The 19,176-nt window shown below is 48.3% G+C and overlaps 1 protein-coding gene across 1 annotated transcript in view; it reads left to right on the top strand.

Annotated features, from left to right (window-relative positions):
• ERICH6B (glutamate rich 6B) overlaps positions 1-19,176 on the top strand; it is a 59,496-nt gene that overhangs the window by 12,548 nt on the left and 27,772 nt on the right. Inside the window, exons 4-9 of the mRNA XM_048505891.1 lie at positions 920-996; positions 2,261-2,320; positions 4,793-4,852; positions 9,372-9,485; positions 11,549-11,610; positions 11,929-12,040. Of these exons, the coding sequence (XP_048361848.1) occupies positions 920-996; positions 2,261-2,320; positions 4,793-4,852; positions 9,372-9,485; positions 11,549-11,610; positions 11,929-12,040 (485 nt within the window). The remainder of the gene's footprint in view (positions 1-919; positions 997-2,260; positions 2,321-4,792; positions 4,853-9,371; positions 9,486-11,548; positions 11,611-11,928; positions 12,041-19,176) is intronic.

The raw sequence follows: 19,176 nt of genomic DNA, 5'->3' as shown, positions 1-19,176 counted from the left end.
GCCAGCAGTTCCTTCTGCCCTCTCCTCTGGGCAGAGGCATAGAGGGAAAATGGAACCCGGTGCAAAATCTGAGTTTTGCGCCCCCCCCCCCCGCCCCCCCGGCAGCCACTGTGATGCTGGAATCCACCCCCAAACAGCCTCACTTTCAATGGTGTTTAAACTAGAGAGCCCAAATTCTCCTTTTAAATCCACCTTAAAGGGAGAATCTGGGGTTCCTGGTTAAACAACATTGAAAATGATGCTGTTTTGGGGTGGATTCCCCCCCACCCTGAAACAGCATCACTTTCAATGTGGCGTAGTGGTTAAGAGCAGGTGCATTCTAATCTGAAGGAACCAGGTTTGATTCCCTGCTATGCCACTTGAAAATTCTGGGGAATTCAGATTAGCCTGTGCGCTCCCACACACGCCAGCTGGGTGACCTTGGGCTAGTCACAGCTTTTTGGAGCTCTCTCAGCCCCACCTGGCTCACCAGGTGTCTGTTGTGGGGAGAGGAAGGGAAAGGAGCTTGTAATCACCTTTGAATCTCCTCACAGTAGAAAAAGGAGAGTATAAATCTATACTTTTCTTCTTCTTCTGCCACTATTACTACTACTACCACCACTACCACTATAAATGAAGTAAAATCCGGGGACAGGACGAGGAGGGACAGGGGCGTTCTGGGGCAGGACAGGGGTGCAGGACGCACCAGTGCACCAGGCACTTCCCCCCTTGCTACGCCTCTGAATGCAACAACAACAACAACAAAGTATATGTAATAATGAATGAAGAATGAATGATGAAAGAGGAGAATACACACTAGAACACTTTCCATAGTCCAATTTTGTGTTTTCTGGCTCAGAACACTATGAAAATGCTAGCCAATGCTTATGAAGGGAATTCGGAAGGTCTTTGTTACTTATACTTATCTTTTCTGTGACAGGAAACGTGAATTTGCAGATTTGGAGACACAGACAGAATGGAGTTACTCCTCCCCATCTCGGCATACTAGTGAAGAAGGTAAGCTGTTAGGACTGGGTTGAATCAGCCAGTTCTGGTTTTCTGCAGGGGTGTATCCACCCTGAACACTGACTTTGCTAGTGTTGTACACTTTGGACTGTATTTTAAATGTTGTTATTCGAGGATATGTTTACCACATAGCATTTGCCTCATAAGTCTACTGGCTTTGCTCTAACCTCACTGAAACATAACAGCAGAGGCATGGAATCATTGAGTTGAAAGAGACCACCAGAACCATCACACAGCCCCTGCCGGAATACACAGTCAAGGCCCCCTTGACAGAGGACCATCCAGCCTCTGTTTAAAAACCTCCAAAGAATGAGACTCGATCTAGACACTACACTCCTGTTGATGCAGTCCAGAATTGCACTGGCTTTCTTGGCTGCTCCAGCACACTGCTGACTCATGTTCAGTTTGTGATCTACACACTGCTGACTCATGTTCAGTTTGTGGAGCAGCAGTGGCAAAGGAGGTTAAGAGCTCGTGTATCTAATCTGGAGGAGCCGAGTTTGATTTCCAGCTCTGCCGCCTGAGCTGTGGAGGCTTATCTGGGGAATTCAGATTAGCCTGTGCACTCCCACACACGCCAGCTGGGTGACCTTGGGCTAGTCACAGCTTCTCGGAGCTCTCTCAGCCCCGCCCACCTCACAGGGTGTTTGTTGTGAGGGGGGAAGGGCAAGGAGATTGTCAGCCCCTTTGAGTCTCCTGCAGGAGAGAAAGGGGGGATATAAATCCAAACTCTTCTTCTTCTTCTTCTTCGAGTATTTTTGTTACATATGACTTCCAAGTGCAGAGCAAGAAAAGAAATTGAGAAGTTAGCATTAATTATGCCTATGAAGATAGAGTCACTTGATAAAGGAAGTCAGGGCCTTCAATTTGCAAGACTTGAGCGTTAATGAGAGGACATTTTGGAGGTAATTCATTCATAGGGTCTCCATAAGTCGGAAGCAGCCCTGGAGCACATAACTCACAGAGAGGGAGGCAGTGGTATGATACCAAAAGTTACAGAAAAGAGGACCCCAGCTGGGTCCATGGCCGAGGCCCATTGAAAGCTAGTTGTGACGTTGGTTTCAGTGGGGGGAAGGTCAGAAGTCCTTTTAAATGGACTAGGGTTGTGGTAGGTTCGAATTTGCTGCAGTTACCATCTTGAGAGTGATTATTAGTTGAAACTAGAGAATTGTGTTCTTCCATTAAATCTAAGGGGGGAAGGAGGTCAGATTGCAACCCAGTCTGGAATAGTAACATTTATTGATGTTTCTCATAGTGAGTAAGACACCAGGCAAAGATGCTCTAGAGGAAGAGGTGGAAGGTGCAGAAAGCAAAGGTGAGTTGTAAGAAATGGAAAGAAGGCCAAGCTCTGCTCCCTGTCATTGAGATCCAGAAGCAACGGGTGTCACAATTACATTCACTGGCAGCCCTTGAAAGTTAGGCATTGTTGGTCTGTTGGGGCAACCAAAGGAATTAGCAGTGAACCTTAACCCATAAAGATATCGGAGCTCCAGAGCTGGGAAACGACCCCACAAAATATATCATCACAGAGGTGATTCACAGGTTTCTGTTCCCCATTTGGGCATGAAGCACTGACTTGTGTGGATGTATAAGCCATTGTAGAGCCGCCACATATAGCACCTCTGCATTGTCTCTTCCATGGAAACCACAGTCGTATTCAGCTACGAGTCCTCAGCTTTCCAGGGGGTGAGTAGATTGGTTGAAGTGGCTCCTTTGTTTTTGTTGTGGCCTTCCTCACCTTGGTCCTTGAGAGCAGTCCAGAGGCAAGAGGGACTTGCTTCAATTGAGAACCTGTCAGAAGTCTGAGGAGCAAAGCCAAAACACCAGGATAAAATCTGGAATACTCAGGAAGATAGTAAAGTTGCTCAGCTTAGCTACAGAGCCACAGCTCGAGTGACGCTTTGCCCTGCCTTCAGCCAAATGGCATAATGGACACCCATGAATGCTTCATGGAGGGCGAGAGACCTGTGATGAGGCGTTGGTAAGATGTATGTGTGGCATAATTAAAAACCAGATATGGTCTTTTGAACCTGAAATAGTTCTACTTTCTTTACGCCATGAGTAATGTCACAAACCTCTACAATGTGTCTGCCTCAGTTGTAGTTTCTTCTTGTGTAAAAAGTCTCCCAAACCTTTCCTTTCTCAGTGGCCAACTACACACTGCTGCTCTGTTGCACAGTGAGGGAACATTTCCTTCACAGCAGAGATTTCTGTAGAGACGTGCGCTTATACTCACGGCACCGCTCATCCCAGAAGCCCTGCAGTTAGCAAGAGCGGGGCGGGGCGGGGGGGGGGGTGATCTTTCCTCTCACGTTAGGGTTTCACTCCTTCCAAGTTGCTAAGAATGAAGATTGCCGTTTTTGGATTATTTAGCCCTTTAAATGTAATATCGACATTCCTTATATTGATATTGTGCAGGCTGATACGATTCTTTTTGGATTTTTTAAAGAGAAATTCTAACCTTCGATCCCTGTGAGGAGTGGGCGGGGGGAGAGGGCAGGTGGTCTCACCATCATGGTGAGAGATTTTCTTCCTCCATGGTTTGTGGCCCTTCCCTTCATTTGTAACTGCAGCGTGCATCGGAACTATTTGCAGCTGCTCTGACACGAACAGTACAGTCCTCACGCAATAACACACCAGCATTTTCAATATATGTGTGCTCCAACTTTGTTTTTTTGCTTTTATGTACAACCCAATCTTTCCCATTTGTGGACCTTTCCTGCCCCTCCCTCATCAGCCCCCTCCCCCCCCCTCCACACACACACAGTCAAGAGCAGGGGTAGGGAACCTGTGGCTCTCCAGATGTTCAGGAACTACAATTCCCATCAGCCCCTGTCCAGACTGATAGGAATTGTAGTTCTGAACATCTGGAGAGCACTTGGGTTCCCTCACCCCTGGTCAAGAAGCTGATGGGAGTACTCGGATTATGGTATCTAGGCTGCAGTCCCCTCCTGTCAAAAAGGAATCTGTAAGGCTGAACACACTCACACACAGTCGACTTTGTGAGAAGGAACTAACTTTATTGAATTGTGTCGCCGTAGCTACAGGGCGCTGGAACTGAGGGTTCTTGCCCTCAGTCCCAGCTTATGCAGGGTGTGCAGTGGGCTGTCCTGAAGGCTGGCGGGAACGAGGGCTGTTGGGGAAAACGAAACTGAAACTGACCGGGAGTTCCAAGGAGTGAGGCCTGGTCCTGACAGGAATCAGCTGCGCGTCTCTTAACATCTCATGTAAAGCAGTGACATTTTTTAAAAGTACAAATAAAATAACAAGGATTACAAACTCCCAGAATTATGACTCTTGTCAGGCCCATCTTTCTAAGGATGGAAACTGTTGCTGGAAGTTTGGCTTTAGGGGGGCTTGTTGCATTCTTTTACCAGAACCTGGTTTATTAGATCTCACCTCAGCTGTGAGGTGGAATTTCTGTCTGCTTCAGCTCTCTCCTCTTCAGCCCCACTCCTAATATCTTCTGGAATTCGCCAATCTGTGGTCAGCCCCCCAATATATCTCTGTTTTGAATAGTGTGTGAAGAATCAGTGTGGCTCTGTCCAGCCACAGAGTGACACCTGCCACAGCAGAGCTGGGGAGGGGCCAGACCTTTCCCTTTGGAGTCATGGTGGACATTGTTGTGCCTGGACACTTTCGGGGGAGGTCCTCTGTGGGTGTGTCTGTCCACGCCCTATTGTCTGCTTTCTAGCACTGTCGACTTGGCTGATTGATTTCAGGCAGGCTAAAATTCCATCAAAGTCGCTCTAAAGATGATGTGTTTTCCCACTGTTTTGATCTGTAGGTAAAATCACCAGGACTCCAGGAGCTGAAAGAAGGGGCGCTATGGAGCTAGGAAGTATAGGTATGCCACACCATCTGGAGAGTTCTGATCCTCTGACCCTGATCCTGACATGATTGCAGGTACCCATTCAATCAAACTCTGAGGGTGGCCCTCCTATCCAGGGGCGTAACAAGGCAGCCCTGGGCAAACTGTAGCCCTGGGCAAAACCTGAGTTGGATGCCCCCCCCCCAATGGGCGGCCACTCCACCACGACCAAATTTCTTTTTGCACCAGGACATTGGTGCCTGCAGGGGGTGCATTTTTAGACATATCAGCACCAGCACCTTTTTCACGAACAGTACTGGTGCTGCGAATTCGCTGGTGCAGCGCTGGACGAATCCCCTGCGGAGGTTTTTGTCCAGAAACTCCTGGAGCGCCGCCACTTTGGCCGGACTCATTGGGTAGAGGCGACTTTTAGGCAGATGGGCTCCCGTTTCAGTTCGATTCTACAGTCCGTGCTCCGGTGTGGGGAAAGCCGATCGCACTCCCCCTCCTCGAAAACCCTAGCCAAGACCCAGTACTCTGGGGGGATCAGTTCCGCTGTCTCCGCCGACCCGACCATTTCCTGGGAGGGGCCCGGATCTTGTGGTGGTGCCCTTGCCATGTGAGCTCTACACGTAGGATCGTGGAAAGTTATGGCCCCTGCCCCCAGTCAATTCTAGCATTTCGTGATCCCAGTATGCCAAAAGGACATACAGGGCACGCAGTGTATTTTGCCATGGGCACGATCACGAAGGAATGTTTCTCCCAGTGCTCCCCGCATTGCAACAACACCGGCTCTGTCTTATGGGTTGTGGGGGCCCCCCCTAACACCCTCCCATCCATCTGTTCAAACTCGATGGGGCAATGTAGCGGTATCTGCTTCAAGCCTAACTGGGCCACTAGGGAGGGGTGCATTAGGCAACGGGTACTCCCCAAACCTACCAGCGCTTGCGACTTTACTGTAACTCCTGCAATTGCTTAGGGTAAGGCATGCTAGCATGGGGCAGCGAGAGCTGCTAGGCGGCTGTGTGACACCCTGCGTAGGGACCTGGCCTCGGGCATCCTTTTGGCCAGGCTGCTGTCGTTTCCCGCTGACCCGGTACTGGCATCTGAGTCGCCTGACTTCTCTGGGCCCAACTCCCCCGGATGCATCCCCATACCCCGCTCAGCCATACTCTGTTTGGGAGAGGACTTCGGGGCTGGCCTACCTCCTCGGTTAGCGCCCCCCCCACTTCGGGGGCCCTCCTGAACCTCCCCCGTTCCCAAGACAAACAGCAGCAATATGGCCCTTGCCCCCACAGGACAGGCAAAGCTCCAGTCATCTGCGCTGTGCATACTGTGACTCTTCAGGCCCCAATTTGCTCCTCGCGAGGGAACAGGGTTTTGCTGGGGTGCTACTCCGTCTGGTCGGTGCAGGTGGGGAGCGTCTCCTGGGGCTGGACCGGCAGCGGTAGCTCTGTGCCTTGATCAGGCAAATCTCGGTTTCACCTGCTCTCCGGTACCACCCCGCCAGCTTTGGGGGGTCACCGCCCATCATACCCCATTGCGCAATCTCCGATCCAGCACCTCCTTATAGAAGTGGCTCAGGACTGGCTCAAGCCAGTCTCGAATTTGCCCGGCCAGCTGGCGAAACGCCGACGTGAAGTCCGCCACCAAGCGTGCACCCTGTCAGAGGTTCTGCAACTTCCGCCTTGCTCTCTTCTCCTGAAAAGGGTCCTCGAACCTCTGGCGTAGGGCCGACATGAAGCGAGGGAATGACAAAAGTTCGGACGCCCTCCCTTCGTAGAGCCCCACGTACCAGGCTGCCGCATCTCCTTCCAAGCAGGCCCCGACCTCGTGGAACTGCTCGGTGTCATCCTCGTAGGACTTTCCACAGCATTGCATGTGCGCCTCCACCTGCACCAGGAAGTAGGGGAGGGATTCGACTTTGCCGTTGAACCGGGCCTTCAGGTCCCTGCCACGCGGCCTGCTGAGGGGTTCCCAAGGGTGGTAGCGGCTAAGTAGCCGTGGAGTCCGTCACCTGCCCTGGGTTCCCCAAGTCCGTCACTGTTCATTGTTGCGCCTGCAGGTGCTCTATCGGCGAAGGGTTAACTCCTCCACCCGGGCCAAATCCCTGGCCCGCAGCAGGTCCACATCCCAAGAGAGCCTCTCAACCTGCCAGCACAGCCCCTCTCGTTCATCGCACCAGGCCTCTGCTGCCCGCCGAGGTGCTCGCCTGTAGTCATCTTGGGGCATTTTGTCTTCTTCCTCTGATTCGTGTAGAAACCAGTCCGACTCCCTCCTCCCCGGTTGCCGGTGCCACACTCAGCCACTTGCGTGAGTGGGCTCGTCCAGCCGGTAGGGTGAGTCGCAGGCACTTCCGTCTCCGTGCCCGATATCAAGTGGCGAGTGAGGAATCACCCCGCCATCGGCTCCGGTAGCCGGCGTTTCTCCCCCCGTTGCTTCTGCCACGGCCTCTTTGGGTCCGTCGACGACGTTCTTTGCAACAACCGTCCCTTGGCCGTTGGCAGTCGTCTCGCCTGAAGCCCCATCCATAGCGAGTATGGGAATCCAATCGAGTTTAGGGAGAAATCGTCTATTGTTTTATCTATTGTTTTGTGATGGGTGGGAAACAAGTGTACAGGAAATAAATAAATATTCCAAGAGGCAAACAGACCCTTTCAGCTGCTTTAAAACTAATAGTTTAAAAAATCAAGAGATTAAGAAACAGATTGCCTGTGTCATGTCAATTCTCAGTTGTTGTCATGATTTGAAGAAACATTCTTGATTGAAAATCACCAGGGGGGAAATCACCTGAAAGAAAACAGCAAGCAGATGTCTGAGATGAAAGAGAGAGGGAGTGAGGGTGGATGTTAATGGTTCTCGAGCCTCGGACACGTGTCCAGGGTGGGAACCCAGAATCAGTGGGGGACTTCCCGGGAATCCACCCTCCTCCTGGCCTGGGCCACTGCTTGGGTTGGGAAATACCTGGTGATGGTGGGGCTGAGGCTGGAGAAGGGGCGGGCTTGAGGAGAGGAAGAGCACAAGGCCAAAACAGTCGTTTTCTCTAGTAGAGGAACTGCTTTTGTTCTTCTGGACATCAGTTGTAATAGCACGAGATCTCCAGATGCCACCTGGAGTTTGGCAGCAGCCACCATTGCAGGCTCAAACAAGGAATGTCCTTTGTTGGATGTGTGTGTATATATTAAAAGCAGAATAGAACAGAATTCTCAGTTGCTTTTTGATTTATGAGTTTACTAACTATAAAGGGAGGGTTACACGGAGATAAAATAAGAAATCCTTTCTTTCCTGTTACCCATCTATATTACTATACGTTTGGTTACCTCTTGGTACCTATCTGGTGCCTCGTGCTCGTGGTTGTGCTGGTGTCATGTCTGCTCAAACAAAAGAAACAGAGGCCCTTTCCACACGAGCCATAAATGGCGGCACGGGCCATAAACAGGCCATAAAAGGCCGCCGTTTGCACAGGGGGCGCGGCTGCATCGCAGCCGCGCTGCCCTCGCGCCACCCGCCCGTCCCGACGCAGGCGTTTTCCCAGTGTGCTTCGAAGCGCGCTTGTTGAGGAAATGCCGGCGCTTCCCCCCTCCCTGTACTTACCTTGTCCCCGGGCCTCCGGCGCGTCGCCGAAGCCTGGGGACACGCCCCCCTGCCCTGCGCCACTGGAGCAGGCGTGCAGGGCCAGGGGGGCGTGTCCCCAGGCCTCGGCGACGTGTTCGAAACCAGTTTCCTACAAATCGGCCAGAGCGCCCGGTGCTCCAAGCTGGAGTGCCCATCAGCTCTTTCTAGGACCGTCCATGTTAGGCGGTCCCTGAGTAATCGGCTCGAATTACCGGCGTTGAGTACGCCAACCCGGCCGCTTCCGCATTCATGCGGAAATTGGTGAGTTAGTAATTGGTGATAATACAAGGCAATAAAACAAGTTAACTTTATAACTTCAGATGTACGGGCTCACTAACATGTAAGCCACGGCTGTCTGACTGATTAATAGCTAATCGATAGATCAGGTCATAAACAGTTCTTTTATAACTGAGTTGTGGCAGACACTTGCAAAAATCCCAACTTCCTTGCCTAGGGTTGCCAACCTCCATCTGGGGCCTGGAGATGATCACCCAGAATGACAACTGGTCCCCATGTTACAGAGAGCATTTCCTCTGGAGAAAATGGCTGCCTTGGAGCCCAGATTCCAGCAGCTGAGGCCCCTTCCCTTTCCCAAATCCCACCCCACAAGTCTCCAGGAATGTCCCAGCCCAGAGCTGGCCAAGACCACCCTCCTGCAGGCTCGCGATGCTATCGCACGAACCCCAAAGGTGCCATGGATTCAAACTGCCACTTAACCGGCTTTGTCTGGCAGCAGCGTGACTGGGCCTGTGGGAAAAGGGCTCCAGAGCGGACCTTGGTGGAAAGGCCGGCCTCTGGAGATGAGATCCATTCCGCTGGTTTGGTTCGCTTGAAAGGGGGTGTGCAGAAGACAGAGGGAAGCTTTTGCAGAGGACTAATGTTTTAATCTCTCTCTCCTCTCCCCCCCCCCCCCCCCCCAACGTTTCAAATGCATGTGCAGACTCTTCGGAGGAAGTCGTGGCTGATGAGGTGTTGGAAGCTTTGCACCAGGCTGAAGTGAGATGCCAAAGTTGGGACCAAAGGACGGATCCCCAAGGACGGGTGGCCCAGCTAGGCTTTCGGGGGGGGGCTGAGCCTGGGGAGGGGGGGTCTGGGAAGGACCAGGACTTCAGCACACTAAAATGCCGCACAGCCCTCCTTCCAAAGCAGCCGTTTCCTCCAGAGAAACTGATCTCTGTCAGTTGCAGATGAATGGCCATTCCAGGGTATTGCAAGCCCCCACCAGGAGGGTGGCAAGCCCAGACCCAGGTCCCCACTGATCCCCGCGCCCTGCCAGTGAGAAAGAGACAGAGTTGCTGGGCAGAGATCTCTGTGGGGAAGCTGCCAATTCAGGAACAGACTCCCCCTGGCCTTTTGGCTTTGGAGAAGTCAAGCTCCACAACATACATTTCACAGGGCTTGGTCAGCCAAAAACTCTTGCTGTTAAAATAGGAAAAAGGATTGTGTTGATTCCCCCCCCCTTCCTCCAAAAGACTCCAGGGCACCCTTCTAATTCAGCTCTTCACTCCCTTTTCGCAAGGTTGTCAACCTCCAGGTTAGGCCTGGAGATCTCCCCGCATTGCAACTGATCTTCAGAGACCCATCACCCTGGAGAAAATGTCAGCCTCAGAAAGGAGACTCTGTGGTCTATTATAGGCTTTAGGGAATCCCACCCAAATTCTCCTCTCCATGGACTCTATCCACAAATCTTCAGGGATTTCTCAGGACCCATTCCTGAGAGTTAGTAATTAAGCAGTTGAGTTAGTAATTGGTGAGTTAGTAATTAAGCAGTTCAGTCACTTCTAGTAAAAAGGGGATGAGGAACTCTCCACAGGACTGCTGTAAAGGCTCTGAAACTGTAGCGGGGCTGTTTACTTCGAACTGTGATTGCGCCAAGGTGCAAAGTGGTCTCGCTCACTGAGGAAAGGGGGACAAACCAGTGCCGCACGCTGCTAGGGCGGTTTCTCCACCCCCGCAGCTGCCACGAAGTCGGCCTGTGCCTCCGCCCCTGCTCCCCGTTACCGCAATGCCCTTCGCGTTCCACACGCCAGCCGAAGCTCCTCTGCTGTCTTCCCCCCACACAGAAGACAGAAACAAATGTAAACACCAGCTCAAGACCTTTGAGTCGGTGTAACAAACCACAGTCAGAAGCCCTGTTGTCGTGGAGCTAGCGTCCTGGGTGGAAGTTCTCCCAGAAGTCTGAGCAAGACTCGCCATCTCAGATTTTGGGGGGCAGAGAGTTTCCAGGGTCCCCCTTCCCAGGCATGTCTCTCATTTCCCTGCCTGTGCATCCCTATTCTGCTCTCAGCCACCTGTGCTGTCCACCGCCCTTTTCCTGATGGCACTGGCAGCAGAGGCGTATGGGTAGCAAATGGTGCCCAGAGACAACTCCTTCTCTGGCCTCCCCCCACCGCACATGGCCCCGCCCCCTACATCAGCTGGTTTTCAAAAGCAGCTTGCCTGCACGGAGGTGGGCCCCCGACTCTGAGCCTTGCCTGCATGGAGCCCCCCCTTCTTTTAGCAGGCCCAGTCCTGCCTTGGACTATCTTTTCCAGTTATGGTGAACATTTCAACAACATATCCATGAGCCTTTGCTAAATATGCAAATTGATAATGTTGTTGAAATGATCACCATAACTGGAAAAGATAGTCCAAGGCAGGACTGGGCCTGCTAAAGGGCTTCCATGCAGACCAGGGGGTGGGGCGGGCCCCACCCCAATCTTTGTGCAGGCAAGCCGGAGCTTTTGAAAGCTGGCTTTTGAAAGCACAGAGGTGGCAGGGCTCTGTTCAGGCCGAGGGGCAGGGGCCCACGCCTGGTGGTGGGATTCAGCAGGTTTGCACCATTTTGGCAGAACTGGTTGTTACAATGGTGCTTGTAAACAACCAGTTGTTATTTGAAACCCAGCACTGCCCACGCCCCCAGCCTCTGTGTTTTAAAAAGCCGGCCTTTTCCAAAAGCTCTGGCTTGCCTGCATGTGTGGCCCCACCTCCGTGCTTTCAAAAGCTCTAGCTTTGGAGGCAGGAGGGGGCAGGGCTTGATGGCTGCAACACACACCATTTGGTTATGTGGTGGGGCGCCCGGCACCCCCCATGACAAAATGGCATGAGCTGAGGGACTTGGGTGACCCCATTCCCCAGGCAGATACGCCACTGCCGGGCAGTGTGGGCTGCTGGACTCACAGGGGGTGAAGTACTTGCAAGTGAGCTGGCAGAGAAATGAAATGGGGGGGGGGGGCGGAGTCAACAGCAGCAGTGGGCCGCACTGGGCCTGGCAGTCTCCCCACCTACTTTGTAAAACTTATTAAATGGAACTTGGAAGCAAAGCATCCAAATTCCACCTGGATTCTGGAATCTCCACTGAGTTCTCCTTGCCCAAGGTTGCAAAAAGAAAAAAAGATGAATGGAAAGGTGATGTGATACTGAGACAGACTATGGTCACTATACTTGAGTGTTGTTTTTTTGAGGAAGTCTTGAGAAAGCCTTTTGAACCCATTTTGAGTTTTTCCCCCTCCTTTGAGGATCATGATGGCCTTGACTATTGTGGACGCTGTGAATTTTGTGCCGCTGCCCTGAAGCACTTTCCCACCCCGGAAGAGCTGGAAGACAAGCCGGAAAGGATGGAGTCTGTGGGTATCGTTATCCTCATTGTTCTCTGACAAATGTTCTGGCCCCAGAAGCGATGTGTGGGCCGCCTGGCTCCATGTGGTCAGCTTAAATGACCATTCAGGGGTGTTGTGAGATTGAATGATAGATATGCAAGAGCCTCATACATCAGGGTTTCCTTAATAAAAGAGAATTGCAAAGCCTGTGAAAGTGAGTCCCAGGTAAGTTTAGACTTGTGGGTCACCATATTAAAAAAAAAGTTTGGAATAGGGTGGCCAGTTTTGGATTTGGGAAATTCCTGGCGATTGGAGGCCAGAGTCTGGGGAGGGTGGGGCTTGGGGAGGGGAGGGGCCTCAGTGGGATAAAATACCATAAAATCAACCCTAGTTGGGAGCCACTTCTCTACGCTGTCTTGAGCTCGTGAGGGAAAGGACAAGATAACAAATGAGGGGAGGAGGGAATCTGGGCTGCAGCCACAGAACAGTGGACTCCCCATGTTGCTCTCAGGGTCTCTGTGAATGCAGAGGGACCCCCCAGGTAATGGAGCTCCCCCCCCCGCACATTTTCTTTACTCCAAGGCCACCCCACAGCCATTTCCTTTCATCACTATGAGGCTGCTTGAAAAAACAAGAACTTGTCATACCGCTATAATGTTACGAAGATGAATTGTGACGACCTACAGGCCCTTTTCATTGCAGAGAGAATGCATTTTTTGTTCCATAAAAACAGCAGGAAAAAATAAGTAGCAACTATTGGAAACAGGAGCAATTAGCAACCATGGAGGAATGGTTTTGTAAAATCAATAATCGCCTACAGACGAGTCTGGAATCATAAAGAATCTGTAGAAGATAATTTTTTAAAGAAATGGTAACCATTGTTAGTGTTCCAGAACAAAGTGAAACCTGATGAATCTGTAAATAAAGAAGCCATTTTTAATGGTATCTAGAACACTTAATCAAGTCTCCGAAAGCCCCACAAAGCCCCACATACTTTCTAAATACACTTGGCGGACACCAGGAAAGGTGCCAGCAGATGTCATGGCTGCCACAGTCCTGGGGATACCTACTATATTGTTTTTATAATAATACTTTTAAAAAACCCTGCTCCTGTTTGGAGGCAAAACCAGAGCAAAACCTCTCCATGGTGTCTAGATGACTGGGAAGAGCAAAACCTCTACAGCAAAACCTCCAGCTATGTGTCTGGGTGCCTTAGTTACATCTTGTGGCAATGCTCTTTACCCTTCAAGAGCACTGACCTGGATAGCCACGGCTTGTCTGATTGTGTCACCTCTCAAAAGCTAAGCAGAGTTGGCCCCGGTTAGTAATTGGATGGGAGACGATTCGCAGCTGGACCCCTTCTCTTGCTAAGGGGTGCACTAAAGGCGTGTGAGCCAAAGACTGCCATAAGAGCAAGATGCTGCTCTACACAAAACAGATGTCTCTCAGAGAATTTTGGGATCCATCTCATGTGCCAAGCCTGGGTAGGAAGGCAGGTGGCAGCTGAACTTTCCCCCTAGTCCTAAGGTGTGTGTTAGGTCTCAGAACCACAAGCCAACAGACAGACTCTGAGGGATTGATCAGTAGTCTTTACTGCTGAGGTAACAGAGTGCCCAAACTTGGCAAAGCCCGTTCTGACAAACTATTCCCCGTTGCAAGTCTCCCCTCCCTTTTCCCCAAGAAGTCATGAAAGACAGAAAAACAGTCCCTGGAGCTGAGGTGGCAGGTAGTAAGAGACAGCCACCTGGCTTCCTGCCCCATGACATAATTGATGCAATTCTTTCTCTCATGGGACCAGAGGGCCAGGGGAAGCCTAGTAATCTACAAAGTGGGTGAAGCCATAAAGTAAGGATCAAGGAAAGAATGCCCCAAATGATGAGGGTCACTTATATCTTTTAGCAGCATTGGTTTATTGTTTTAAATGGTTACATTGATTTAGAAATGCATCTCCATCACATAGATACCATCCCCCTGACAGTGTGCTTGGCTGGACAATGTGGCCAGCTAATCCCCACTGTGTCACCCTAAAATGATTTAATCAGAGCTCCAACCAGACTGTTACTTACCCTATCGGCACCCATCCCAGCAGTAAATCGATATTCAAGAGAATAGCCCAGGCATTTTCTTAGGACCTGGCCACTCATCAAAGGCCTCTCCTACCTTATTGTTGGAACCCCAGAAAAGCAATATATTCCTTGTATCTGGCTTTCCTGGCAGCTTGACTCATGCTGCCGCAGGGCTTACTTTGGGGTATGAATACTCGTTGTTCGGCCGTTCGTAGTGTGTGCTCTGAATCTGAGCGCATGACTCCACTTGCACGTGGGCTCTTTCCTTGGCTCCTGGAAATGCCGGCAGTTCACCTCTTCAGTTTTACTTTCACTGGACATACCTTCAAGTTTTTGGAAACTATCACCATCTCTGAAACCATGTCCCACTTCCACCCATTTTCTGTTAGTTGTTTTTAAACATATTGTTATTAATTTTTATCCATGTAAAAACATATACAAAAGTAGAAAGTTATATTTTTTTTAAAATCAAACCATATAACAAAAAATAACAAAAAATTGGATCTTGATTGAAAGATAAACATGAGACAAATTTATGGAAAAAAACCTTCCATCTTCCTTATTTCGTCTAACATCCTGCTGTTCAAATGACACCCACTGGTATACATCAAACAAACAAGAGACTTACAGTGCATAGCATAGCAACCCTGGTATTTGTCGGCATAGCGCCCCTGGTATTTCTTGGTGATCTTGTTACTCTAGGCAGGCAGTCTCCACTTTAACTGGGAGAATTAGCTGCAGAGACAGAGCAAGAGGAGGTATACCTTGTCTCAATGTTGAATTAATCCACAGCCACTTCCTGGATCTTTTTTGTATTGAAAGGAAGTGGTAGCTATCTAAGGCAACCAGGGGGAAAAAAGACAAAATTGGAAGATTTCAGTTTTGAAAAACCAATGGGTGGAATCCCTAGGTGATCCCAAGCACAATCCAGTTAAAATCACTGTGATAGCCCAAGGGATTCCAGAGACACAGGTGTTTTTATCTGTGGTGGAAAAATCAGGGAGTCAGAATGTCAATCCCCAGGGCCCACTGAGCAGAATGCAGTTAAAACGGCATGATGGCCCAAGGGATTCCAGAGATACAGGCGGCTTTAGCCTCAGTGGCCATTTTAATATCAGGACTTTTTTCTACAGCAAAAGCACATTTCTTTCACTTACCCCAAACAATGCAGAACTGCATTTTTATCTTCTTGTGGGTCAAAGTATAATTGGGATCAATAACCTGTATATGCCAGGATAATCCGGGGGGGGGGGCTCTCAAATGAGCAGGTGCTTATACAAATAACAAATTGCATTTTTTAATAATAACTATTGAAAACAAGGAATATATATGTCTAGGCAATGATCACACACACACAAAGCACATAAGAGCTGACTATTGACTAACAGTACAAGGTGAAAAAAGCAGAGGCGTAGCCATGCCTAATATCATACACTACCAAGCTGTGAGACTTGTATGGATTTCTGATAGGATTAAAAACCCAGATCAAATAATTATAAAATTAGTAACAGCAGATTTAAAAGCAGGAATACATAGTTATCTATGGAGGGAAAAAACTGGACCAGAATATGACTGGAAAGATTCCCATGATATAAGGGGAAGACTTTTTAGAATTTGGACTAAAACATGCACAACACTAAGTCCCCCAATCTCCCTTTTAAAATCTCCAATAAAAGCATATTATGACAGAGAGTTGAGAAAGAATAACAATAATTCAATCTATAAAGAAACAATTAATTTGCAGGGGAAAATTAAGTCATGACAAGAGTTAAAGGATGAAGGAAAAAATACAATGGCTGACATATTTCCAATCAAAGACTTAAAAGGGAATTAAATTCAGAGGAAGGAATATTAAGAGACATGCCAGTGTGTAACAGACTTCTCTCTGTGATACACCTCTGAAGATGCCAGCCACAGATGCAGGCGAAATGTTAGGAACAAGTTGTGCCAGACCATGGCCACACAGCCCGGAAAACCCACCCCAACCAGACATGACAGAGTTTGCAAAAGAGCTTATATCACAAAAACAACAACTGCTGAGAAGGGATATGTAAGATCCTGCTTAAATAGGATACTGAAATGAGCAAGTGAAAGACAGTATGTTGAAGTGGATGCAAAACTTTCAAGAAGAGATATCTTTCCAACAAAGGGAGCCAACTTCAACTGACCTTTATTAGGCATATCAGTAAAAATACAAAATACAGGACAGAGCAAGTATTAAAACAGGGCATAAAATTGGACAAAGCACGTAAGGTTGGTACAGAAGAGGTGATCAAGCTTCCATTAAGTCTTTGATTTGAGCACTTCTAATAAAAATTCAACAGTTTTTCCAGTTACCCCGCCGTCGCTATTATTCAGCAGGTGAATAGTCTTTGTATGCTCCGAACAACTTTTCTTATTCCCCAGAGCCGGGACAAGTAGGGAGAATCTAGGTAACGCCTACCTTGGGCAAGAAAACATAATATGCTCAAGGGTCTCAGCAGTATCTTGACAATATGCACATGTTCTATCTTGGAGAACGCTGGAACCCACCACACTACACGTAACGTTGTGGACCTTGGACATTATTTTCAATCTTTCAAAGTAAATGTAGTCATGATTCTTAGATTTTGTAAGATGCTAAAAAGTAGAGTTTAGTTACGGTAGTGATAAAGACTGAGTTGACATGTATTCACTAAAATGGTTTTTGGTAGGGTAGATAGGATTGTTGCTGTTAGGTCATTTGGATGAAATTATTAGGAAGCTGCCATCTATTTTTCGATTTTTCTACTATTCTATGCCATATTGGGGATGGTATATGATTTATTGTTATGATATGGTGTTTATTGTGGGTTTAGGTTGCTATGTGAGTTGTGGTTGGGATATTGTTATGTTATATTATTGTTGCTACTGGTATCTTAGTATGAAATGTTATGCTATTGTTGTTATATAATTTTTATACTGTCGTTGCTGTGAAATGCTATATTAATGTTGTTGATGTTGTTATGAATTGTTTGGGTTGATATTAGTTGTTAACCTGATAGTATTATTGATTATTTTGAATTGTTGGTTGATTATGGAGCTAGCGAAATTGGTATTGCCATTATGCTTAGCCCTATTGTACTGTACCATGTTTGCTTAGTTTTATTGCCTTGTATTATCATGTTATTGATTGTCTACTATGTTGTGCACCGCCCTGAGCCCTCCGGGGGAGGGCGGTATATAAATTAAATATCAAATCAAATCAAAACTATTCAACTGTTGGCCCTTAAGAACGGCAGAGTAATGCTCCATCTCTGCCTGAGCTCTGACAGTTGGGATAGATATTTAGCTGTCATGCTAATTTCAGGATAGATTCCATAGTGCAAGGGAGAACAAGATGTCCTGGCTGCATGCAACAGCAACTGGTATTCCTGGTCCAGTAGCCTTCTTTTTAGGGATAGCCAAATTTCGTTTGCAGATTGCATAAAAAAGGTTTCTAAGGAGAGAGCTAAAGAGGTTGTTTTGGCCTCTATACATTTCTACCATTCAGAGGATTGGAGTTCAGAGAGGGCTAAATGGGTGAGGCTTTCAGCTTCAGTATTAAAGCAAAGATGAGACCAGAATTGTAAAGTAGTCATCCACGCTCTGGTTTCCAACAAGTGCTGTCCTGATTCGAGACACAGAACAGCATACGGAACACAGTGGGGTGCCCCAAAAATCTCGTAAATAAATTTGGATTGGACACTCTCTACAGATTTATTCCAAGCTTCAATCCAAAGGGGAACTCCGTAAAGGAGTTGATGTGTCACCTTTGCATTGATGACTTTTAAGGCCGCAGGTATGAATTCATGTCCTTTAGAGAAAAAGAACCGCACAACTGCATCAACAGAATTCTGACATCCCCTGATTGCTGCCTCTCTATGGTTTGCCCAGTCTGCTCTAAAGTGGAAGTAATCCCCAGGTATTTAAATATCTTAACTTGTTCCAGGCCAATGCCGTTGAGAAGCCAAGTGCTGGGATTAGGCCTACTTAAAATAACCATTACTTTTGATTTGGCTGTATTTACTTCAAGCAGGTTGGTGGAGCAGTAGTCATTAAACTTAGTTAAAAGATGTTTTAGACCAACCTTAGACCAACCTTAGACCAACCTTGACAGCATAAAGCAGAATTGGTAACTGGGTGTTGCCCAAACTGGGATAGTGTGAGTGTACTTCCTTGAGAGTGGGTGCTAAGTCATTTAAAAACAAATTCAATAGAACAGGGGCCAAAACACATCCCTGTTTAATACCTTTTGCGACCAGTATTTTAGGAGTCAGCAAGCCGGTGGGCATACACTTAATCTGGCAGGTGGTGTTACTGTAAAGGGACTTAATAAGTAGGAGTCTAGTGTCCATACCCATTTTATCGAGTTTGTTCCAAAGCAACTTCCTGTCAACTGAATCAAAAGCCCCTTTCATATCTAAAAAGGCAGCATAGAGGTTAGACTTTCCTTTTTTGAAGTATTTTGAGGATATTAAATGAAGGACCATATGATGGTCTAAAGTAGTCTTGCCTTTTTAAAATCCAATTTGTTCTGGGCCCAAGATCCTATTTTGTTCCACCCAGTCAACAAACCTATTTAGAAGATGTTTTGCATATAGCTCCCCAGAAATTTGAAAGAAGACTTATAGGCCTATCTCCCCTTTTAAAGATGGGGGTTATGACTGCATTGGTCCAGGAACAGGGGTCAATACCTGTTTTGTCAACTGTGGTGAATAGGGTTGCCAGGACGGGAGGCCACCAATCTATAAAAGTTTTGTAAAGTTCCGGAGGGGCTGCATCAGGGCCAAGGGCTTTGTGGAGTTGTAGTTGGTGTTTAGATGGTGTTTAGACTAGGGAGCCCAGATTCTCCTTTTAAATCCACCTTAAAGGGAGAATCTTGGGTCCCCAGTTAAAACAACGTTGAAAGTGATGCTGTTTGGGGGTGGATTCCCCCACACCCCGAAACAGCATCACTTTCAATGTTTAAACTGGGGACCTCAGATTCTCCCTTTAAATCCATGCCGAAGGGGGTGGATTTAAAAGGAGAATCTGGGGAAATTTGGAGTGTGCCTGCTGTCAGGCATGCAATTGTTAAGCTAGCAGCACCAACATTTCCGAG

This window comes from Sphaerodactylus townsendi, linkage group LG08 (assembly GCF_021028975.2).
Source record: "Sphaerodactylus townsendi isolate TG3544 linkage group LG08, MPM_Stown_v2.3, whole genome shotgun sequence".
In the NCBI taxonomy this organism is placed as follows: Eukaryota; Metazoa; Chordata; class Lepidosauria; order Squamata; family Sphaerodactylidae; genus Sphaerodactylus; species Sphaerodactylus townsendi.
Note: the sequence above shows the minus strand (reverse complement) of the source record. Positions and strands in the feature narration are given on the sequence as shown.